Source organism: Rhinichthys klamathensis, unplaced genomic scaffold, assembly GCF_029890125.1.
Source record: "Rhinichthys klamathensis goyatoka isolate OS25496 unplaced genomic scaffold, OSU_Roscu_1.1 h1tg000272l_1, whole genome shotgun sequence".
Lineage (NCBI taxonomy): Eukaryota > Metazoa > Chordata > Actinopteri > Cypriniformes > Leuciscidae > Rhinichthys > Rhinichthys klamathensis.
In genome coordinates this window covers 1620314-1646322 of record NW_026606792.1, presented here as the reverse complement: position 1 = coordinate 1646322, position 26009 = coordinate 1620314, and the positions used below count along the sequence as shown (strand labels likewise).

Here is a 26009-nt window from a genome sequence, read left to right as displayed (position 1 = left end):
TGTTACCCAGTGATTCAAAGAAAGAAAGTCATACATGTTTGGAATGACATGATAGTAAATGATGACAGAATCTTCATTTTTGGGCAACCTCCCTTAAAAAGTGTGAATGATAGTTGTTTATTGTTTATTGGCTTCAGTTTAATATTACATTAACAAATTGTGAACATCTTGAAATTACTGGTTGGCCTGCAAACATTATAGTAATCAAAATACACACACACACACACAAAAGTAAAAAAGGGCTGTAAAATGTAACTGAGATGATTAGTAAGATTTCAGTTGTTGTTCACAGACATGTTCGTTTTGTGTGAAAGTCACAGTCTCTTGCGTCAGAGAAGATGATCATGTTCAGGAGCTCTTGTTGAAACCTGTATCAGGCCCGGTTGAGGAATCAAATCACTGAGGCTGTATAACGTGCAGATGTGCAGTCATAAAAACAAAAAATATATATAAAGAACCAGTTTCTGCTATAAAGAACCTTCTGTGCAATGAAAAGATTCCATGTTAAAGCTCTTTAACCATTGATGCCAATAAAGAACCTTCATTTTTAAGAGTGCAAGCAACAATTTCACCATAGCAGTGTACAGTGAGACTATTTAAGATTATTTAAATTACAAGTCGTCACTTTTAACAATAATTGGTAAATGATTTTCAAAATATTTCGCTACACGATTATTTTCTATTAATCTATGTCTGCCTTTACATTGCTTTAATGCGTTACTATTTCAACATGTAATATCTGTCCCTCGCAGAGTGAATCCAGCATGTAGATATCACTTCAGATTGTATCCTGTAAAACAAGTTTTATTCAATGGATTAGCCTCGAACGCGAGCCAAGACCGCTCCCTTTACAGTCACTAAAACTCCTCTGATTGGCCGTTGTGTTCAAAAGATCAACAACTATGTCTGTGATTGGCTGCATTGCTCAACTCAGCAAAAACACGTTGTACATTAGAGGATCTCCAGTCCAGAGCGCAAACACAAATACGCACGGAAGCGTTTCCCAAACCTGTTTCGCCAATATATTATTACAGTATCAACTTACTGAGGGTTTGAGTTATGCTGCTGTGGCAGAACCGGGCCGGACCTGTGTTAACTTGAACTGAGAAGATGAGAGAGAAAGCGAAAGGATCGATCAGATTAAGGATGTTGGACTTCGGGTGCCGGCTGTGGCACCTGACGCTGGTGCTGTGTCTCACAGGACTCCTGCAGGGGGGTAAGACTGAACATCACCTCATTATATATTCAAACTTACAAATATATAGACTGAATTGATCCTTTTATGTATGGTCTAGAGACGCCTTTGCCCAGGTGTTACAACGCGGCTAAAGGCACACCTTAATACATGTTCTTTTCACTACTCTCATACTGTAGGCTATGATTGCGGGGAAAAGTATATGTTTGTATTGAACATTGTAAACAAATTTAGTATGGAAATGAATCATAAAAGTGGTTTGTTTTGTTTAAAAGTCTTATAAATGTATGAGGTTTCAGGGAGGACCTTTTACAGACACACGGGGTAAATGACACACAGTGTTAATGCAAATACTTTATCTAAAGTTATATGTTTTGAATAATGTCTAAGTTATTACTTGTTCAAAACAATCACTTTTGCAAAGTTTCTACTATTTTCTGTTTATTTTGATAAATATAATAGGCTATTTTTTCGTTCAATAAAGATACTGTCATTAAAATGTTATACTATATAAAAAAAACAGAAACATACGATTCTGAAAGCACTGAAGGATCCCTTTATAATTGTATTTAGTAGTAACAAATACATATGATATTAATCATATCATATAATAAAACATCACATTATACATATGGTGATTATCTCTAAGGTGCAAATACCATACTTTTACATATTCCTCTGTTACTGAAAAACTGTTGCTTTAATTACCTTGAAAAAAAAATGAAAATCATTAACAAGACCTTTGTCTTAAAATAGCGATTAGCGATTCTCATTTGCTACTTAAATCTACAAAAAAAAAAAACATCAAATATTAGATTAAATCACCGGGTGATCAGGATCCTGATCCGAAGCTTACGCAAAGAAAAATTCCTAGCAAGCAGCTTTGAGCAAAAGATGAAAGATGAACATTTAAGGGGCAATGCACAGTCACACTTTTCACTAAATAAATAATTATGTGGACATGAAATATTGATTTGATTTGAAACGGTTTTAAAATCTGCATTCCATACAACCATCCCTGCATTACATTGTAAAACAATCATTCTGGCAACAAGGCGAACATGTGTACTTATGCCTAAAAGTACTCTTTTTGTAAAGATTATGCATTCTAAAAAAAACATGGGTGGAAAGTAACCCGGTTTGGGTTGTTTTGCAATCAACTGATGGACCAACCGTGGGTTATTCTAACTTAGCATGTTGGGTTGTTCATTAAACTCACCATATAGGTTGATATGCTAGTTCCTTTTACAATAAAGCTTGTTTGTACCTCATACATGGGTTAATATTACCAGATATCTCCAGATTAAAATTTGTAAAATACACAGCACAGCAACCATTGTGTTTACATTATACAACCCTTATTTTGGATGAATACAGTTCAGTTGTTATTAATGTATACATACATTTCAACTTATTTAACAAACATTTTAGAAATAAACATTTAACATTTAAGAGTAACATTTCAAGCGTAATCAGCCGTTCTCTGTTATCTATGGAAGCTTGCTTCCGCCACTGAATAAAGAAAAAAACGGGTAATTGCGACTTTTTTCTTGCAATTGCGTTTACATCTCTCAATTCTGACAAATGCGTGATTTATAGGGCTGTCAACTTTAGTCGTTTAGTCGACTAATCGGTCGATGCCGTCTTGGTCGACTGACATTCTTATTGGTCGACCGGTTTTTTTTTTTTTTTTTTTTTACCAATAGAAAGAAATTTTCAATGATTTACTCATTGATTTGTATTCCTTTATAAGCAGTTATATATTACTGTATTCTAAATATAATTAGCCTATGGTTTATCCCCAACTTTAAATGCTTTAATTTAGGCTATTTTGTAACAGCGCCACAGTTTAGCACACACACATAGAACACTCGGTGGCTGGCTGCGCTGCTGCTTCGTGCTCAGTAAGGGATATAGGTAGTTTAGCTGTATTCATTCAGTTAGAACGCTACTTGTTTCGGTTTTTATACATTATATGTTTTTATCTCGATGCGGCGTGGACGCACTCGGAAAAAAAAGAGCGCGTCGCACCGCGACCGCGTTGCTTCCATCATGAGCGCGCACACCGCGCGCCTACATTTGAAATCGAACTTGAGCGCGCAAAAGACGTGAGCAGTCCCTTTAATGGCTTTATCATGCTGACTCAATAGATTGTGTTTTCTTGATATGTTTTTGTTTTTATTTGTACACTTGAAGTATTTGAAAATAGCCTAAATAATGTAACAAAACGAAAATAAACCTATATGCGGTCCTACAATACAGCCTATTATTATTAGGATTGTTTTTTAGGCTCTCTGGGTTTTTTGTGTGTTTGTTTTAAAACGCCTAGATCGGCTGGACAAAAGTTAACCCATAGCTTTGAAAGTAAAGAAGAATATACAGCCTGTATAAACGAGAGCTTTTGTTAGGATGTTTCATTATGTGGCAGATAGCAGTTATATTTTTTGTAGCGTGTGGTGTGGTCAGGTGCGCGATTATGACTGTTACTATAGACCTAGGACAGTGCTCCTCACTTTTTGCAGTTAAAAAAAATCACTTAATTTTCAAAGAATTGTATTATTATTATTATAGTTTTATGTATTTTTGATGTTTTTTCGTTGTTGTTTTATAAATGCTCTATGACAATTGTTAAAAAAAAATTTCAATCAAAGCATCGCGTCTTTTTTTTCTTTTTTTTTTAGTCGACTAATCGTTGCGCAGGACAAGACTTTGGTCGACTAAGGATTTCTTTGGTTGACTACAGCCCTAGTGATTTAAACACACATTTGCGTGTTATAACGTCATAATAGTGATATATAAACTCACAATTGTGAGAAAATGTCGGAATTGTGAGATTACTTTTTCCCCTCAGAATTAATCTTTATAACTCAGAAATATGCAAGTTTTAAAAAGCCAGAATTGTGAGATAAAAAGTCACAATTATCTTTTAAAAAATCAATTATTTCATGGCGGAAACAAGCTTCCATAGTTATCTCTTCTACCAAAATGGTGCAGGTTTTCGGGCCAATGAGTGGTGGATTCTGAGCCTGTGCTGATGTTCAGACCACCGTTTCTGATAGGCAAAAGTTGTAAATGACTCCCTATAACATGTACATAAACAAAGTACAGAGTTCTGACAACATATTTCTAATTAGATTCAGTATAATAATTGTAAAAAATCATCATGCAAAATGACTGATGCTGACTGACACTTTTTGCTGACTGAAATCTCATCCCTGTATGTTGCATTTCATAAAATGAAATAATTTATAACACAGTAAAAGCTTAGATTAAATAATGTTAACATATACAAAAATGTATTTCACCAAAGAAATGCATCGATTCGTCAGTGCTGAGCACTGCTCTCTCCTGAAGCCGATGCAAAAAGCCCACACTTAACTCAGCGGCTGGGTTGTCGGGGCAGTTCAGTAAGCAGACAGACTGGCTACACCACCATCTGCTAGCCGCCTCACTCACAGAAGTCAGATAAATGCAAACACAGAGACTCTTTCACCTAGATATCATCAATAGGGGCTTTTGCACCGGGTAGTATTGGGAACTTAGTTATAGGAACTAGCCACCAGGGTTGTTCCCCGAGAACTAGTGGTTTCCCCTAGGGCCGTTTTCCTGGTTGCATTCGCACCGCTAGTAGGAACTCTGAAGTGACGTAAGCCGCGCTTGTTGTTGTGACTTTTATTTTGACCGCACTGAGAACACCTGAGCTCACAGTCTTCATTAGTTTACGATCTGTTTAACAGTCTTGTCTAATACGTTATTAGATAGAACTGTTATACAATGAAAGTAAACAGTATATGAAAAAGTATTAGCGGTTTGTGTGGTTGATGGTCAAATTATGTTTTGCTTTGTCCCCTCAAAGTCACGTTAAATTTTCTCCTTTCTCCTTCGATATCAAGTCGGTACTGACATTTTAAAAATGAGATGCTTTTAGCGCTGTTGAGTGGAATCGTAAACACCTCTGATTGCTCAATGTTCTCACGGGCTCATCAAATATATCTGTGATTGGCTACAATGATCAGTGCTTCAAAAACATGTAAATATACTTCCATGACGAGCGTTTACACAGATACACATGGGAGCGTTTGAAAGCAGGCATCTATTAGCGGACCGGTCTGCTGATAGACGCCTGCTTGTGCTTTCAAAACCATTTCAAACACTGCTATGGCTCTGGGCCTCGTCCTGCTGGCCACATACCCCCATCCCCCCTGGCAGGCCAAGAGATTGCACTCTACTCCTCCCCTCCCTCAGGGGGCTAGTCACGGCAGGGTAAGGACAGACGAGGCGAGAGAAAAGGAGATGGAAGCATGAGGAGAGCGAGACAAGAGAGAGGAAAAAGATTCTTGGTCCGGTTCCCAAAACATACTGCCATCCAGTCCTCCACTAACTGGATGAACTCCTCCGCAATGCCCTCCTCGAGCGTCAATGGGCGCAGAAATGAACTCTGTTTGCGTCATTGAATCATGGTAAAATGATAAATGGACTGCATTTAGCGCTTTCACAGACCCAATGGCCACCAAAGCGCTTTACAATTTGCCTCACATTCACCCATTCTCTCACTCACTCATACACCGACGGTGGTGTCAGCCATACAAGGCGCCATCCAGCTCGTCAGGAGCAGCTGGGGTTAGGTGTCTCACACACACACCGGGGTTAGGTGTCTTGCTCATGGACACCTCGACACTTCGTCAGGTGGGACCGGGGATTGAACCACCAACCTTCCGATTTGTAGACAACCTACATGAACCACTGAGCCACTGCCGCCATCATTTTCCTGTTATCTCTGCAAAGCTGCTTTGAAAAAATTTGTATTGTCTAAAGCATTAGATAAATGTGACTTGACTTATGTCCGAGGGTGGAGGTGGGGTGTATTGTTACCTTCAACTGTCAGTGAGATTGACAACGTCTGGATATAAAAAGAAGTAAACAAAACAAAAAGACCAACAGGCATAAGTCAGGGTTGAGGTGAGGGATGAAGCGAAGACTCAATTGCAGGGAAAACTAAATAAAAGAAAATACAAACAAAAACTACCCCGAGGGGGATGACTTGACTTGACTTGACTTGACTTGACTTGACTTGACTTGACTTGACTTGACTTGACTTGACTTGACTGCAGGGAAACACACGGTGTACATATGACGACAAACCAGCACAGGACTGCAAACACAGGGCGAATAAATAGGGAGAGCAAACAAAGCAGGTAACGAGGGAGGACAGGTGGGGCAAATGAACCAATCATCAGGTAACAAGATGGGCGGGGCAAGACAAATTGACAGGAGAGCACATGGCACAAGGAAACACCTGGCCAGTAAAACAAATCACAAGCCATGTGCTAACACAAAAGAGACATGAACACGCAGCCAATGAGAACTCATAAGCCACGTGTTCACACAAAACATGACAACATGAAAGCACACAGCTAATGTAAAACACAAGCTGCGTGCTACACAGCACAAGACAAAAAAATTACATGAAGGCACACGAAACAAGGCACACAGACAAGACAAAACAGGAGTGTCAGGACTCTGTCACAAAACCAAGAAATAGACTAGACAGAAGTGACTGAACCCTGACAGCATAATCCAGCATTTGGGCAGTTTTGGGACATACTACCACGTTAAAAAGAGACTGTGTTGGTGCAGTTATGTGCATCCAGTTAATCTCATCACATTTAATGTCACTGCACATTTCAGTTTATTTAATTTATGCTACTTAACAAGTCTTCCTAATAATTTGCCTGTCTAATGCATCTCTCCACACAGATCTGTGCTACGGTCAGCGTCTGGTCCAGATCCAGGAAGGTCCTCTGTATAGAGTGAAAGGATATCCCATCTCCATATCCTGTAATGTTAGTGGGTTTAAAGGCCCATCTCTGCAGGATTTTGAATTTAAGGTCAAGAAATCAAACATGGATATAAATATCATCAGTACTAAAGAGCAGGACTTTGCCTATGCAGTATTCTCCAATAGAGTAAGTGTAAAAGATATTGAGATTGAGAGGTTGTCAGGATCTGCAGTTCTCTTGAGGATCAAAAATTTGCTTGAAGGGGATGCGGGTGATATCTTCTGTCAAACCCCAACCACTGATCCCATATATTTTGGAAGTTATGAAGCGGAAACAAAACTTAATGGTAAGATATTTCTTTATCTTGAGTGTTTTGGTGATTAATCAGATGATTTGGCCAATTTGAGATTATTGACCTGTCATAGGCAGATCTATATCTAGAGAGATCCATCTGTTAGCATCCATTGACATTTCCATTCATCCCAACAGAAGATGATCAGCTATAAGCTAAAGTTGTACATATACTTATTTGAATCACTATTATATCAGCCATCAGTTACTCTCTAGATATTGGTATTGGCATTGACAAACACATATTGGTCGACCACTCGTTGTCACTAATGTTTTCAATACAAAATCCACAGTGATTGAGGACACCCTGAAAGCATCGTACTCTGGCTCTTACTCTCAGAGCTTGTCTGAAGGTGATCCTCTTCAGCTTGAGTGCCAGGTCTCCAGCGAGACTTATCAGCACACCCATCTGTCGGTCAGCTGGTTTCTCCACAGTGGACCGGATGAGAACCCCCGACCAATCATCACTCTGGACAAAGATCTGACTGTAAAGCCAGGAGCTGGATTTGAGGATCGCTACCACGCAGGTCTTATCAGCATGGATAAGGTGGAGGACACAACCTACAGACTGAAGATGTCGCAAGTTCAGCAGTCTGACCAGGGGAACATCTACTGCAAAGCCAGTGAGTGGATCCAAGACCCAGACCGTTCCTGGACACAGATTGCCCAAAAAAACAGCACAGCATGTAACGTGGAGGTCAAACAAATTGGTAAGATTTATATTTTGGTATTAAGAGTTTCTCAAATGGTTTTGCTTCAGTGCCCAGACTTTACACCTAGTTATGAAATTGTGTAACTGTGTAAGAGAACCTTGTACATCTCATGCTTTTTCCTGTTTCATAAGTGGCCCCTGATGAAGGTTCGTTCAGTGTCTACATGAAGGCCTCATTGGGGCCCCTACAGGTGGGAGATGCACTGGACATCCACTGCAGTGTGAAGGCACAGAGTCTTCCTGGTCATTTATTTTCTGTGACCTGGCTGAAGAACCAGAAGAGCGTGGCTCAGATTGGATCTTCTGGGATGCTCACCGTGTTTGACAGTTATAAAGAGAGAGAGAATGCAGCGGAGATGAGAGCAGTGAAAACCAGTCGCACTGACTACTTGCTGACCATCCGTTCGGCTAGGGCTGAAGACCAGGGCGAATACCAGTGTGAAGTCTGGCAGGAAGACATTAATGATGATGGCACCTTCAGAAAAATACAAAAACAACTGTCCAGTCCAGAGACTGTAAACATCATGGCCAAAGGTAAATAATGCTACAGTGTTTCTCCTCTACAGTCAAGTGGACTTTATTGTGTTGCAATTCAGTTGCTTAGGTGTTCTGGTCATTTCCACGGTCAAATTGTGTACATTTTCTTTATGTAAAGAACATCCTGGATATCTACCATGTAATGAGAAATATAATTATTATTTATAACAAATATATAAATACTCAGATACAAATAAAATAACTCAATTATATGTTATTGCATGACAAGACACTAACATTGCCTGTTTATTTGCCCGTCTGGTCAGAGAGTGATCTGACGCTGGTCATGGTGATGGAGGATGCTGTGACTGAGGGAGATACACTACAGGTCTCCTGCTTGGTGTCGGGATCCAAAGGTCCTTTATCAGTGTCATGGCAACACAAGAAAGACTCTGGGGATTCCTTCAGTGATGTCATTAGTCTGACGCATGAGGGAGTGATGAAAGATATTGGGACAAAGTATAAGAGCAGAAATGTTCAAACACTCCAATCTCCAGCTGGAAACTTTACCCTGGAGATCGTTGCATCTGCAACATCTGACAGAGGCGAATACAAGTGCATTGTGTCTGAATGGACCGCACAGAGCAATGGAGAGATGACGAAAGCCAACACCCAGTCTCAGCAAAGAGCCATTTTAGTTAATTCTGTTGGTAAGACTGCTATATAATCACACATTATTCTCAGGATCAGAGAAACTGTCTAGATATGCTGACATACATTCTTTGTCATTACTTATATTTCTACTGCATGTTACTGATACCAGAGTATGAATAATCACTGCAGAAATTTCTTTTCAGAATCTCTAATGAAGGTGACCTTGAAAAGTCGTACAACAAATGTGCCTATAAATTCTTCAGTGGAATTACTATGTATAGTCAAAGGGCCTAAAGTGTCTCTGGCTGTACGCTGGATGTTTCAGCCGCCCAATTCAACTGTACAGAGGAATATTTTATCCATACTCCACACTGGAGAAATCGCCTGGGGAGCAGATCGGAGAAACTATCAGCTGTCCATTCAGACACAGCCGTCAGCCACACATTTTTTGCTCATAGTCCCACAAGCCAGCAAGCAACAAGAAGGACAATACCAGTGCCAAGCTGATGCCTATCAAAAGAATGTACAGAAAGCCATGAAGAACTCCAATCCATTGGCGGTGACTGTACAAAAACCTGGTAAATACAGCCGTTTATTAAAATATAATGTATTAAAGTGTACGTTCGCCGATTCTTTGTATTGTTAGAATGTCAGTAGTATATGCAAATAACAATGTTTACTCTTTCTGAGTACTCTTTCTTAAACATGTTGCATGGGCCAACAAATTCCTGTTTATTTGACAGCAAATGTCCACCGGATGAAGCAAAATGCAGTTTCTTTCAGTTTCCCCCCCTCCTTTTGGCCTAAAACACTGTGTTCATAGTCATCCAGTTTGAAATCTTGACTACACTTAGGTGTTTCAGATTTTTCAATGGATTCTTTACTGGACACAGAAAATAACTCCCTCCCGCTAAACGTTTACTCTTTTAGTTCTTGCACTCGGGAAGAGTACATTTCGACTCCATTTTGACTAAGAAGTATTTCCTACTAAAGCAAGGCTGTATTTGTCTCAGGTCAAGCCTATCAGGAGCAGACTGGGACTGGGAGTGTCCTTGAACTGCAACATACTCTGTGCATTATGGGTGTTTTCCTATCTATTTGGCAAAAGAGAAAAGAACAGCTCTTTTTCTCTAGTCAGGTAGCACAGATTTCAACTTTTTTCGCCTTTCTACAGCCTTTCAAGGCAGCCACGTTTTATAAGACGCCCACTTTGCCAGCGGTGAATTACCCCTTTAAGAAGATATTCTATGTCAAACGTTTGGACATACTCTTTCCTTTATACTCTTTATACTCTGTACCCCTACCCTTCCCCTGATCCTATCCATATCCCAACCTGGTCCTATTTTATTTGAACATGCTCTTGTTATAGTAGTAGTAGTAGTAGTATCCTTTTATTCAGACTCATGGTCTAACCATACAAAATAAGATAAGATAAAAATACAATAATACAAATACAAATACACAATACAAATTTACAAATGACTCGTTTTTAAAAGACACTTATACCAGTGTTCCCAAAACTGAGACATGCAGCGTGTGGCACTGTACCTAACATTCACCAGCACCACAACAACTTGATTTACAGAATCATTCAGTCGACAAATGAACCTGAACATCGCTTTTCGCAGGACAGACTGCAGTGTGTCCACTCTTGTGCTCACAAACAACTCACTCGCACAAGTTGATCTGGGCTTTTTTAGTAACATCCTCAGAGCGTCATTGAATGCTACTTGCAATTTCTGAAGACTAGCTTTTTTATAGTTCAGCCACAGATGTGCAGTGTACAAAGGCGAACAGTATGATTTAAATAGGGTCAACTTGACTCCAGCAGTGCAGCAACCAAATTTGCGTACTAGAACATTTGCCCGCACATACAGCATACGGCACTGACGATTAATGTCCTTGTCATCTGTAAGCTGATCTGTAATCAGATGACCAAGATATTTCACTTTACTGCAGATATTAAGAACATTACCTGCAAGCCTAAAAACAGGAAAAGTTAAATGTCTGTCTTCTGCGGTTCTGCAGATCATGATAACACTTTTGGAGTCATTGTACTTTATATCATGTTCTTCCCCAAACGCAGAACATATACTAAGAAGATGCTGCAGTCCAGCTGAGCTCGGGCTAAAAATCACACAATCATCTGCATACATAAGATGATTCATCACTGTACTACCGACCATACAGCCAGTTTTACCTCGGTTTAATTTATATGATAAATCATTCATGTAGAAATTGAATAAAATGGGGGATAAGATGCTCCCTTGTCTTACTCCATTACTGATATGAAAGGGAGCCGACATACAGCTGTCCCATTTCACTTGCATGGTCTGTTGGGCATACCAATATGATAGGATTCTGACAATGTATTTAGGGACTCCTGCTGCATCCAATTTTTTAAATAATTTCCAATGATTCACCCGGTCGAATGCCTTGGATGCATCTAAAAAACATATAAAAACAGTTGAGTTTTTTCTCTTATAGTTGCTTAATAATTCCTTCAGGACATATATACACATATCCGTACCATGCTTCGGTTTAAAACCAAATTGATTATCTGCAGAGGTAATTATTTCATTAATCCTCTCAAGTAGAATTAATTCCACAACTTTATAGTGTAATTACACAAATAAGTACTGAGTAATATTAATTAACAACATGTAGCCTACTTACTATGATTTAGATCAAATAAAGTGTTGCCACCAACCTCAATAGCAGCAAATGCAAATCTAGCAAAAATGTATGTGTCAGATGTGGGTGTTGAGAATGCGCACGACAAAAGAGTAAGAGAAAAAACATACTTTATTATAGTACACAAACTAAAACTTAGGAGATAGCTGTAGAATAGCAAACACAACCACGTTATCTTAGACGAGATCAAACAAAGAACTGAGGAAACTAGGGGCTTGAATACACAGGGAGAGTAAACAAGGTCAAAACGGAACAGGTGTTAAATTATTAAGAACCTAAGAGAATAACTAGGGAACTAAGGCAATCAGGAACACAGAAACTGAACAAAACAGAGCATACATGTGACAGTGTACACAATAACCGCATTATACCAAATGTTTAATTTTGTATTTAAAGTGCAAATAGTTAGACACCTAGGGCCAGATTTACTAAGCAGGGCAAATTCCTGCGTGAGAGCCCCCAACGTGAGGGCGAGCGCAATTCCATAAAAGTGCCGATGGGAGTGGAAAGTTCTGTGTGTAATTACTGACAACACACAGATTAAAGAACACAGACGCAGTCAAATGCAATCTACCAGTCTGGTTTAAGACGTGCTTTTTTCGGCGGTAAAATAATGGCGCATTGTATAATTCATATACTTCCATTTGTATTATTTGTATTTACTTTTATTTGTACTATTTATCATTATTTTTAAATAGAAATACAGCAATACAGTAGAAAATAGCAATACTGAATGGGTATTTCCGAATTCTTCACTGTTATTAACTATAGACACCAGGTCTATCAAACCATGACTCAGGCAGCACAAACACTAATGGACATGCCAACATATACACTCACCTAAAGGATTATTAGGAACACCTGTTCAATTTCTCATTAATGCAGTTATCTAATCAACCAATCACATGGCAGTTGCTTCAATGCATTTAGGGGTGTGGTCCTGGTCAAGACAATCTCCTGAACTCCAAACTGAATGTCAGAATGGGAAAGAAAGGTGATTTAAGCAATTTAGAGCGTGGCATGGTTGTTGGTGCCAGACGGGCCGGTCTGAGTATTTCACAATCTGCTCAAACCATTTCTAGGGTTTACAAAGAATGGTGTGAAAAGGGAAAAACATTCAGTATGCGGCAGTCCTGTGGGCGAAAATGCCTTGTTGATGCTTGAGGTCAGAGGAGAATGGGCCGACTGATTCAAGCTGATAGAAGAGCAACTTTGACTGAAATAACCACTCGTTACAACCGAGGTATGCAGCAAAGCATTTGTGAAGCCACAACACACACAACCTTGAGGCGGATGGGCTACAACAGCAGAAGACCCCACCGGGTACCACTCATCTCCACTACAAATAGGAAAAAGAGGCTACAATTTGCAAGAGCTCACCAAAATTGGACAGTTGAAGACTGGGAAAATGTTGCCTGGTCTGATGAGTCTCGATTTCTGTTGAGACATTCAGATGGTAGAGTCAGAATTTGGCGTAAACAGAATGAGAACATGGATCCATCATGCCTTGTTACCACTGTGCAGGCTGGTGGTGGTGGTGTAATAGTGTGGGGGATGTTTTCTTGGCACACTTTAGGCCCCTTAGTGCCAATTGGGCATCGTTTAAATGCCACGGCCTACCTGAGCATTGTTTCTGACCATGTCCATCCCTTTATGGCCACCATGTACCCATCCTCTGATGGCTACTTCCAGCAGGATAATGCACCATGTCACAAAGCTCGAATCATTTCAAATTGGTTTCTTGAACATGACAATGAGTTCACTGTACTAAAATGGCCCCCACAGTCACCAGATCTCAACCCAATAGAGCATCTTTGGGATGTAGTGGAACGGGAGCTTCGTGCCCTGGATGTGCATCCCACAAATCTCCATCAACTGCAAGATGCTATCCTATCAATATGGGCCAACATTTCTAAAGAATGCTTTCAGCACCTTGTTGAATCAATGCCATGTAGAATTAAGGCAGTTCTGAAGGCGAGGGGGGTCAAACACAGTATTAGTATGGTGTTCCTAATAATCCTTTAGGTGAGTGTATAATTAAGAGACTACTACAAAAAATAATTAAATAAAATCTTGAAATGAAATTTAATCCATTTAAAAATAGATGCATGTAAATTAAAAGACAGAACATTTGTAACTGTCTTTTCCCAGAGCTCTTCCTTGAACACTTTCCTTTATTCCTTTAGAGCATATTACTATTTTCTCTTTGCACACACTGTGCAAAATATTGCCTACTGTTTTTATAAAGCATTGAGATAACTGTAGATTCAGCAGTTGGTTGAATATCTTGTTTTTTCTCTCTTCTCCTCACTTTGTAATGTTTACCAACAGTCAGCCGGATGAGCCTGACCAAACTCAAGTCTCGCCTGGAAACCACTGTCAACACTGATGCTAAGATTGAATGCTCAGTCTTGAAGACAACCACAAATACTTCTCGTTTCACGATAACATGGATGATTGGGTCCCAGATGCTCTTAACTATGGACCTAGATGCTGTTATCAAGTTTGGCCCCGCAGCTGGCCTAGAGATGGACCAGAGAATCCGCATGGAAGTAAGACAGAAACAGACCTTCCAGCTGACAGTCCATCAGGTCAGAACATCTGACAGTGGACAGTATCGCTGTGAGGTGGAAGAGTGGCTCCAGGATCCTCTTGGTGACTGGTATTCCCTAAAGAAAATGTCTGGTTCCACAGAGCTTGTTGTCAAAGAGAAAGGTAAAAAACAACACATTTACTTCATTGCAATTGCCTTTTCATTGAATTTGTATTGACCTGTCAGTGGGACATAAGCATATTGTACAAAAATGTATGAATGAGATCATACAAATTCATATGAATTAGCCACCAATTCACCAAAACATAAAATAGTTAGGAATTGCCATGAAAGTGAGTTGGATTCAGGACAGCCGTTACCACGTAGGCATTTTTAACTTCATGTCACCAAAAATATGAAAAATGGCAGAAATTAAAACATCATAGAAGAGATTTATTTAAATCGTTACATGTATGGATTTATGTAAATTATGTATTTTTGAACAAATTAAGAAATTCAAACTTTGATGTTGTTTTTCATTTAAACAGAAAGTAAACTGCATGTTAAGAAGGAGGACCGAATGCTCAACATCACCAATCATCAGGCTGAGTTCACCGTTGACTGTGACATTGACTCTCAGTCCAGTGATAAGTCTACCTTTGAGGTCACCTGGTTCAAGGTTCAGGAGGAAGGACCAATCGCTATATTCACTGCCAGGCGTGACGGTACTTTACACAGTGCAATTGGTGATAAACAACTGGTGTTTGGACGACCACATGCCACACACTACAAACTGACTGTGCTGCAGATCCAGCCCACTGATGTGGGGCAATACTACTGTCAGGTAGAGGAGTGGCTTCCCACCGCTGACAACTGGAGGAAATTGGTTTCAGATACATCTGGAGAGCTCTCTGTCCATGTCCACACTGAAGGTAACTATCTACAAACTAACATGTCTTTATACTAAACAATTTAAACCATTTTTATAATTTCAACTAGGATTGAGTCACTAAATTAGCCTGCTCACATCCCTTCAACCACATGGTGACCATGTTTTCACCAAGTTGGACATGTTCTTGGAACAACATCCCAATCAACCAATATGATTTTAGGGTTAGGGGTAATGTTTGGATCAGGCTTGTACACCATTTACATCAACATTTAATTTCCCTCAAATTTTGGGGGAAGGTTATAGTTAGTTTAAATACGTCCATATTGTGCTTTTAAAGGAGAACTGCGGTGCAAAATGAACCTCGGGTGTAATAACACATTGGTACAGACTAAATCGTTCCCTGAGATTTGTTTTCATGATAATCGAATGTAAAGAGTTTTATCTCTAAAAACAGTTTAGCTTATAATGCTAGTATATTGGGCATCGAGTAAGCAAAAAGAGATCGCTAGTTAATATCATTAACAAGGCTCAAATTAGCCCCACGCTAACACGGCAGCATAATGAGTGTCCTTACATGCAAACCGAAGCATTGAGAACTTTGTAAGTGTATAGACAGTTTAATAAGAAGATACTTTACACAGACAGTACAGTTAGCGCATACAGACAGGAGCATACATCTTGGAAAACAGTCTCGATCAGTCAAACCACGAACACGGTGATACGTGAGCTGAACTGTGACTTGGAATCTCATATGGTCCGTTGTTTCCGGAAGAAAGCACTGAGCGCATAAGAGAAGCACTTAACGCAACAGAGAAAATAAAAAAATAAATATAATTTATCTTATCTTCAATACCTACACATACTGTTCGCTCACCTTCGTGGTTCGATTGGTCAAGACTGTTTTCCAAGATGGCTCCTGTCTGTATGCGCTAACTGTACTGTCTGTGTAAAGTATCTTCTTATTAAACTGTCTATACACTTACAAAGTTCTCAATGCTTCGGTTTGCATGTAAGGACACTCATTATGCTACCGTGTTAGTGTGGGGCTAATTTGAGCCTTGTTAATGGTATTAACTAGCGATCTCTTTTTGCTTACTCGATGCCCAATATACTAGCGTTATAAGCTAAACTGTTTTTAGAAATAAAACTCTTTATATTCGATTATCATGATAACAAATCTCAGGGAACGATTTAGTCTGTACCAATGTGTTATTACACCCGAGGTTCATTTTGCGCTGGAGTTCTCCTTTAAGGGGCATACTGCACCAGTAAAACAGCTGTTATAATATAGTAGAATATTTTTAATTGTAATTTGCTTTTAAGGGGGAGAAAAGCATAACTGAAACTGAATAAAAGGCAACTATCATTGTGAAAACAGACTATTTGGCCATATAATATCTGTACAATGCTAACCAATCAAACCTTGAACCCATGGCAAACCCAAATATGTAAAAAGTAGAAATATCGGGTGACTTGGTGGTGTTCTGTTTGTCTGAAGGGATGGGCTTCTCTTGTTGTATTCAAAAGAAAAGAAGAAGAAGAAGAAGAAGAATAAAAAAACACACAGCACATTCAACCATAAATCAAATGTATATACAAAACAGCAAAACTTTGTCTTTTCCAAAAAACAACAATCTAACATTTGATTTTAATTTTTTTAGGTGTTCCTGAAAAATCGATAGACTGGTTGGTAACAACACTGGGAATCACTATTCCTCTGATTTGTTTTCTTGTGTTGGTTATAATATTGTTGTTGAGAAGGAAGCACAAGAGGAGTTTTGATCAGAAGAAAAAGAAAGCCGATCTGTGGGCTGAAAACCACCCCCTTAACACTGTGTCAAAGGTGACTTCAGCCAGGTGACCTTTCTACCACAATTACAGTATTAATCATACAGCCATGACACACACAAAGTACTGTTACTGTTTCCTGTTTCTTTTTCCTTGACTTTTAATTTGTAGATCATTTTTTCCTGTTTCTTTTGTTCCTTTTGTTCTTTTGTCATGGCAACTCATTGGTTCATTGATTACACACACCTGTTCCTCATTATTTGTCAGTGTATTTAATGCCTTCAACTCTTTGTCTGATGTTGTCTGTGCTTGTACACACTGTTTGTTTGCCTTCCTGTTTTGGATTACTCATTTTTGGATTACTCTTTTGTTTTGTTGCATTTTGCATTTGTTGTTGTTAAAGTACGTTGCATTTCAGATCTACTTCACCTCCCCTCATCTTCATTCTCCACTCTAACCCTATTATATTTATTATTTATTATAAAATGGATCTAGCAGCGGTACAGATCTTCCTGCTCTCACAGGGGTATCGCTTCCTCTAAGATCACACAGAGACCTTTATAGGTCTGGTCCATCTTGTTAGCTCCGATGACAACAGCCTCTGTGTGTTTTTCGGGCAGGACTAAAACGGCCAAACAAAGGCTTGCCTGCTCATAGATGATCCTCGGAGGACATTTCTCGAGTATGTGGACTGGGTACTTCATCAATGTGGCCAATACTATTGGTGAGTGGGAGGAGGATCTTATCCCAGCAATGGAGCCTGTTTTCTGTCCCGGAAACAAAGCGTGTCATTCAGTCTGACCAGGTGTGTCAGCTGGTTTATACATTCATGTCAGTGGAAGTACTAGTAGAGCTGGTTGATGAGGCTGTTCCTGCTCCTCTGGTACCGCCCAGCTCCAAGTTTTCTTTGTTGCCACTGGTTCTGCACAGCTCCAAATCTTTGTCGTCGCTGGTTCCGCCCAGCCCAAAGTTTCCTTCATTGTCACTGGTTCCACCCAGCCTTCCATTCCCTCCTCCTCCAAATAAGCTGTGCAGTTCCTCTGTGTCAGATCTGCTGGTCCCGTTCAGCTCCTCAGCTCCTCCTCCTCTGCTGATTTTGCGCAAAAAGACTGCTACGCTTTGAGCCTCCTAGTCTGCAGCATGCCTTCGTGTGATGATCACCTGGATCTTCCTTGGGCCCATTACTCCATAAAGAATAGAGCCCATTACTCCACCTCTGCCCATCGGCTCCACCTGGGATTGTCATCCTTTCGACTCCACCGGACTCCCTTGTACCTCCGGGTCTACCTTGTTCAGTCATTGCTCTACTTCTACCTCAGCTGTGCCTCGTTCCTCCACCCCTTCAGCTCACCGGCTCCACCTCAGTCCTCACTCCCACCGGCTCCACCTCAGTCCTCTCTCCCACCGGCTCCACCTCAGTCCTCACTCCCACCGGCTCCACCTCAGTCCTCCCTCCCACCGGCTCCACCTCAGTCCTCACTCCCACCGGCTCCACCTCAGTCCTCCCTCCCACCGGCTCCACCTCAGTCCTCACTCCCACCGGCTCCACCTCAGTCCTCCCTCCCACCGGCTCCACCTCAGTCCTCACTCCCACCGGCTCCACCTCAGTCCTCTCTCCCACCGGCTCCACCTCAGTCCTCACTCCCTCAGGCTCCACCTCAGTCCTCCCTCCCACCAGCTCCTCCTCAGTCCTCACTCCCACCGGCTCCACCTCAGTCCTCACTCCCACCGGCTCCACCTCAGTCCTCACTCCCACCGGCTCCGCCTCAATCCTCACTCCCTCAGGCTCCACCTCAGTCCTCCCTCCCACCAGCTCCTCCTCAGTCCTCACTCCCACCGGCTCCACCTCAGTCCTCACTCCCACCGGCTCCACCTCAGTCCTCACTCCCACCGGCTCCGCCTCAATCCTCACTCCCACCGGCTCCGCCTCAGTCCTCTCTCCCACCGGCTCCGCCTCAGTCCTCTCTCCCACCGGCTCCACCTCAGTCCTCTCTCCCACCGGCTCCACCTCAGTCCTCTCTCCCACCGGCTCCACCTCAGTCCTCCCTCCCACCAGCTCCGCCTCAGTCCTCTCTCCCACCGGCTCCACCTCAGTCCTCACTCCCACCGGCTCCGCCTCAGTCCTTCGGTACCCTGGCTCCACCTCAGTCCTCCCTCCCACCAGCTCCGCCTCAGTCCTTCGGTACCCTGGCTCCACCTTGGCCTCGTTCCAGTCTCAGTTTTAAATAACACATTTCAAATCAGCAATAACATTTTAAATGAACTGTCCCATAAAAGAATGAGGCATTTGAATGTTATGAATATTATGAATGTTATGAATGAATATTTCAGGCTGGACAAGCCAATGTGCATGTGCAGTCCTAATTACATGTCTCAGGTGACTGACTGTTTCTATAGCATATAGATAAAAGGATCAAATCAGTCAGAGAGAGACTTACAGTCTTTTCAATGCTATGCACTCTATGAATGTATCGAGCACATGTTATTTTCAAAACTCACAACTTTCAACAAAAAATTATAATTATAATGATATAAAAATTATCGTTTTTTTGTCAACTGAAAGTATTTTGTAAAGATGTTTTGTAAACAGTTGTTAAACATCCAACAGTCAAAAGTTAAATATGGTGCTACCCTGACTAAGGTCTATTACAATAGGCTATGACTTTGAAAGGCTTTTGTATAAACACATTAAACTGCACAAAATCGGCATGTATATGTGGATTACAATGAAATATTATTTTTAGGTTTGTGAAATATATATATATTTTTTTTAACTCTGCTTCAAAATGTACACAAATTCATTTGTACATTTTTAACCGTTTGACATTTTGGCTTAGAAATATAACTTGTCTGATCTGCTACAACAGATGGATGGCCTTTGTAATATCATAATTGCCTGTTCATAATTCAAGAAATTCTCTTATAATGCAAATATATTTGAGATTGTGACTGATATAGGGCCTAGACTTTTATCAGTATCACTATGGAAACTTTCCTTTGTATTTGCATACCATGTAAATAAATTTGCAATCCAACTTTGGCTGTGTAATGTTCTTGCTGTTTTCCTGTTTATGAATGTTTGCTCATGTAATGTAATGTAACAAAAGTAGCAGATTTTTTCTTCCATATTGTGATGCACATTTGAGTGAAGCGAATGATCAAAATAGAAATTAAAAAGTAGGGTGTGGACTTGGTTTTATCCATCAGCTGTTGACTGACATTTTGATTGTTAGAAAAGAGAGCGGGTTTAAACAGACTAAATGTTTGGAAAAATACGACACACATCACCAGAGTGTCTGATTTAAGTCATTTTTACTGGAAGATCCCGTTTATCCTACTACACAATTATCCTACTCAAATCTGTTTGACTTTTTGAGTTCAAAATCAAAAAGTAGGCATAATATGTTACCTAAAATATGTAATCTTTAGTTGACTGACTAGAATTGTCATGTAATTTGGAATCAGTAACAGATTATAAGTGGCAAGTAATCGTCCCAGTACTGTACATGGCACTGCATGTGTCTGTACTCAATAGCTGTTGATATAAATACATCATTATTAAAACATCAATTCATACAAAGGAAAACGTGATTGTATTTTGCTGTTTTATTCAAATCGTTTATGTGTGTTGTTGTTTTTTTTATCTTCCTAATGGTACATCGTTTTCCTGGTTTTGTTTTGGGAAGCATGTTTCATGCCTTAGTTTGTATTAGAAGAGTACTAGTTGTGTCCTACTTTGAGTAGGAGTGAGTACAGTGATGAATATATATATATATATATACACACACACACACACACACACAGTGTAGGCCTATAGCTGACCACCACCTGTCTGTCAGGAGGAAAGAGTAAAAGACGGGGAAAAGGTCAAGATTATCTAATCAAGCTTTTGCTTTGAAGAACATAATGGATGAATAATACATCCGGTAACACTTTAGTTTAGGGTCCAATTCTCACTATTAACTAGTTGCTTAATTTAACATGCATATTAGGATATTGGCTGTTTATTAGTTCTTATAAAGCACATATTAATGTTTTATTCAGCATGACCCTATAATCCACCCAATACCTAAACTTGACAACTACCTTACTAACTATTAATAAGCAGTAATTAAGAGTGTATTGAGGAAAAATGTGTACTTAATAGTTAGTTAATAGTGAGAATTGGACCCTAATCTAAAGTGTGACCATACATTCTTATACTAAAATGTTCAATTAACTGAAAATAACCGGAGATTACAAATAAGCATAACAGTATGATTTTGTGTAAAGTTGCCTATAATTAATTGTAGTGTTGATAGTAACTAAACGATCACGTTTCGTGGAAACGTTGACAACAGAACTTATGTGATCTCAGACTCATGTGATCACTTCGTTTCAAGTGAAGCTTCTCACTTTACAATTTTCCTCCATAATTTACAGTAGGCTAGCCCATGTTGAATCACTTCAATGCGGCAGATAGGATGCCTTTCAATGTCTCCCAGACCAGTTCACATAAGAACAATATCTAATCATTTTTCACCACTTTGTGAGCATATTTTGCATATCTCCATACAGGAAGTGTTGGTCGTCTGAGTTTAGCAGGTGTAAGGGGTGGAGCTTAATGTACAGATGAGATCATCATTTAAAGGTGAGTGACATACCTTTTTCTTTGAGGGTGTTCCGGTATGGCAGCTTAACAACAATACAGTAACCGGTTAAATTGCCACAGGGATCTTACATATACCCATTCTTATTTTAATTACAGCTTCAGTCTCGAACACATGCAGATTAAAGCACTGCTAGAATCGCTCGCGGAACGCATATTATCTTTAACCTGGCCGGACCGGTTTCCCTGACAGCTGATCGAAAGTAAAAACTACACAATATGAGACCGCTTTGGGAAGTATCGGGTCTTTCCATCTGTTTAATACTATCAAGATTATTCAGTAAGTGATGTTCTTTATTACTTGTCATGGTTATTTGCTTCATACGCTGTAAATATTATTGAAAGTTGTTAATTGTAGGTTACATAAGCTCTTTAAGCGCGATCAGTGTTAAACATCATTTGTTTAGGACCTCTAAGCTAATAGGCTACTGGGATTTTCAATGTAAAACGCAGCTTTTAGAAGCTTATATTTTAGATGTTTAACCTTGCACCATGATCTTTACCTTTACCTTTTCTAAATATTAATCAGATGCTGTAACGTCTATCGTCTATGTCGAGAATGGGACGAGTCTGACTTTAAAACCTAATATTCAAGGAAAGCCTGAAGACATTTTGTGGACACTCAATGGAAACAAGGTGGCTGAACATGATCTGACTGAATTTCTAGATTATGGTCAGTTCAAGGAAAGAGCAGAGATTGAAGTCTCTACTGGACAGCTCAAGGTTCATCACATGACCAGCCATGACAGTGGTCATTACAGGTCTGTGATACAGATCAACGGGAAGCTGCAAAATTCTGACAATGAAGTTCAAGTTATTGGTAAGTGAGAATGAAATAAGACGGCAGTGTTGCTGGTTACACTGATGTAATGTGTTGAATACCTGTGCTGAGACAGCTGGGGAATCTGGATGACCGAGAAAATCTGGTTGGTTAAGCTAAGAGGACACCGGCACACTAAACACAACACAACACACACTATAGTGGTTTTTCAAGACAGATGCTGCATATTCTGTTGATGAATGAAATGGATGATTCACTCTGTGATCTATGAATAAAGTATTTATGGACTTTCCAGGAAGTAATGGTTTCATGTCATTTATTTTTATTTTATAGAACAAATCCTGGAAATTGTTAATGGATGTGACACAGATGGAAAATCACTATAATTTAAGTTAAATTAAGCTACAAAATAATGATGCATTTTTAATTTTAATATTCTTTTTTATGCATTTTTAATCATTCAAAATGCATTGAATTTTAAGCTATCATCATGTAAAATATCCTCATATATTAAATCAGGCTAATCTATCTGTAAGAATATGTTTCAAACATGTCAATGTCTTGTAGCCATGTATAGAAGCTTGTTCCACCATTAAATAATAATTAAAAAAAGGTAATTGACTTTTTATCTCACAATTCTGACTTGTTTTTCTCGCAATTACGAGTTTACACCTGGCAATTCTGACTTTTCTGAACAAGCTGAATTGCGTGATATAAAGTCATAATTGTGTGATCTAAAGTCAGAATTGCTGAATATAAAGTCATAATTGTGAGATATAGTCATAATTGTGGGATATAAACTCAGAATCAGAGATATAAAGTCAAAATGGCAAGATATAGCTAAAGTCAGAATCGGAGATATAAAGTCTCAATTGTGTGTTAGGCCCAATCAGATATAAGTTATAAAGTCTCAGAATTGCGAGTTGTTCACAATTCTGACTTAATAACATGCAATTGTGACTTTATATCAGGCAATTATGAGGAAAAAGATTCAGAATTGTGAGTAAAAAGTCGCAACTATCTGTTACATTTCTTTATTCCGTGGCGGGAACAAGCTTCCACACATGAGTTCTGTTATAAGAGTATGGACCATGACTTGGTAAATCCAGCATTCCTGTTTCCTCAGAGTCTGTGCCGGAGCCGGTCGTGACCTGTCATCGGACCAATATTTCGAGAGCTCTGTTGTGTTCAGTGTCCTCTCGGTCTCGGGTCTCTTACGCATGGACCGGCTCAGCACAGCAGTCGGGGCCGGAGCTCCAGCTCAGCGGAGAGGAGGAGCCGGACTCCGTCTACACGTGTACTGTGAGGAATGAAGTGAGCCAGCGGAGCAGCAGCTTCTCTCTGAAACACTGCCACACAGGTCCGCTTCAGGCTCACTGCACTCATGCTCATTACAGACTTCATGATCAAGCTGGCTTATAACTATTGTTATGTTATTGTATTTAGATGGACCACAATCATATGAGAATATCATTCTACCTGTTGCATTGTCCGTCATCGCTGCTGTTATTCTGGTGATCATAGCTCCTGTCATTTATTTCAAACGAAAACATGGTAAGATATCTAGATGCTCATAATAACCATAAAGATATGAATGTGACATGGCTTTCAATTTCCCATGTATACAGCAGATTTTATGTGTTTGTGGTGTTTAGAGGATCGTATAGTATATCTGCAAGGAAGTCAGATAAACAGAAGTAGATCATCAGGGACACAAGAGCTAAGTGAGTCTAAAACATTGTTTGTTGACCGTCACAGTTATTGACTTTTGAATTGGGGGTTGATACCAGTGCATATCAGGTTGACAGCTCATTTATGGGCAATTTTGTTTGTCATCTCTGATTATGAACATGTATGATTATATTCATAATGGTTTTCTATGCTCAAAATTTTACCTTAGCAATTGGTGTCAGTTCACTAAAAAAGTTAGCAAGTTCAGACGGCACAAAAGACTCATTTAAAACTTTGTGGCAACCTCTGATTGTCTTTTTTATAAGGACAGTTCAACTCAAAACGTCAACTTAGGACTGATTTATTCTGGTGTTATTCTAAAGCTGCGTACCCTTTTCTGAACACAAAAGGTGAAACGGTTCTGCTTCCGCTTGTCCGTTTAATGGCAGTGCCTGGTGACCATCTTATAGCTTTACAAAAAGATACAAAAGTGTGGAATAAAATAATCCCCTGCCTCTCATGTTCGTGTTCTGATGGTTATGCAGACCATTTTAAGTAAAACTAGAAAAATAACTTGTAAATGGCCTGTAAAATGTATTGGCTTGGATCAGCAAGCATGCAGAAACATATAACAACCACAAAGCAATGTGCTAACAACCAATCAAAGTTTTCTTTTTCAGAGAATGCCAACATCTATTTATTGTAATTATTGGATTTAGTTTGAAAGTTCAACACATACTAATAGATTTTAAGTTTATCATCACAGAGTTGAGTCAGTTAGTTATTCCTTTTTCCAGTACAGGAATCTAAGCAGAGAACAGACAGCAAGGATGGAGAGACAAACAAGGAGCAAGAAAATGAGGAAAAAGTTAAATGTATAGAACCTCCGAATGCACAGATGGGATGTAATTCAGGTGAGCATGTTTAGAGAGTTTGATTGGATGCCAGTCGTACTGTATTTCTTTAAAGACGACTTGCTTACATTAATACATGAGCACAACAGCACAGCTCCCTGTTTCTACAATATATAGCACTTTTTTAAAAACAAATTTGGAGTAAAACAAAATGAAAAAGTCTTCACTGAACTCGAATAGGTGTTTTTTCATAACTTTTAATCTTAGTTTTGTTTTATAGAAATTAAACACACATTCATAGCGTAATTTTTAACGAATTTAGTACAGAATTAAATTTGACCCTTTTCTGGCTTATCAAATTGACATTAAATTGCTTTATCATTTTATTGTTTACGGGATAATTTCTGGAAACATTGTATTTTAGAAAAAGACGGTGACATTGAAGAGGAAGAAAGCTCGTGAAGGGCAAACCCTCACTGGACCAGAACAAGACAGGCATGAAGAGCCGGAGGCAGGGACACAGAACTAACTTCAACACCCCAGGACACACATATCTTTCACAATGTGGTGCTTTATATGTAATTAAGCAATACAACATTTTCAGCTTTAAGACGCCGGTGTCTTCATTAAAAAAAAGAAAGAAAAAACACTCCCTAAGGGGGCTGTTTACATGTCACCGTTTACTACCATAAACTGAATAATAATGTGCTTTGGTCATTCACTTACACAACAGCATTTTGGGGGCTTGAAAACACAATCTTTTGAATACGGGCCTATTCTTCGTACATGGATTACTCAGTTATCAGGATTTCACGGTCGACGATTTGACATGATCCAGGATTGTTAGGTTCTTCAAAGCTCATCCCAGAGTTGTCATCGCAACAGATCCGTGAACTCAAACCTGCTCGGGATCAGCTTATTTCATGTAAACAGGATCAGATTAAATTTAAGCAGAGGTTCTACTTAAGTGTCACCCCCC

The 26009-nt window shown here is 39.6% G+C and overlaps 2 protein-coding genes across 2 annotated transcripts; both read left to right on the top strand.

The window, feature by feature from the left end:
• Positions 1-967: 967 nt before the first annotated feature.
• On the top strand, positions 968-17266 carry igsf3l (immunoglobulin superfamily, member 3-like). The gene is made up of 9 exons (XM_056268430.1): positions 968-1216; positions 6953-7321; positions 7620-8036; positions 8171-8572; positions 8842-9225; positions 9373-9747; positions 14195-14578; positions 14945-15328; positions 16950-17266. The coding sequence occupies exons 1-9, from the start codon at positions 1111-1113 to the stop codon at positions 17147-17149; spliced, it is 3021 nt and encodes a 1006-aa protein (XP_056124405.1). The 5' UTR covers positions 968-1110; the 3' UTR covers positions 17150-17266.
• A 4632-nt stretch (positions 17267-21898) lies between these two features.
• Positions 21899-24270, top strand: si:dkey-11f4.14 (SLAM family member 5). The gene is made up of 5 exons (XM_056268478.1): positions 21899-22004; positions 22254-22544; positions 23632-23865; positions 23952-24059; positions 24161-24270. The coding sequence occupies exons 1-5, from the start codon at positions 21944-21946 to the stop codon at positions 24268-24270; spliced, it is 804 nt and encodes a 267-aa protein (XP_056124453.1). The 5' UTR covers positions 21899-21943.
• The last annotated feature ends 1739 nt before the right edge of the window (positions 24271-26009 follow it).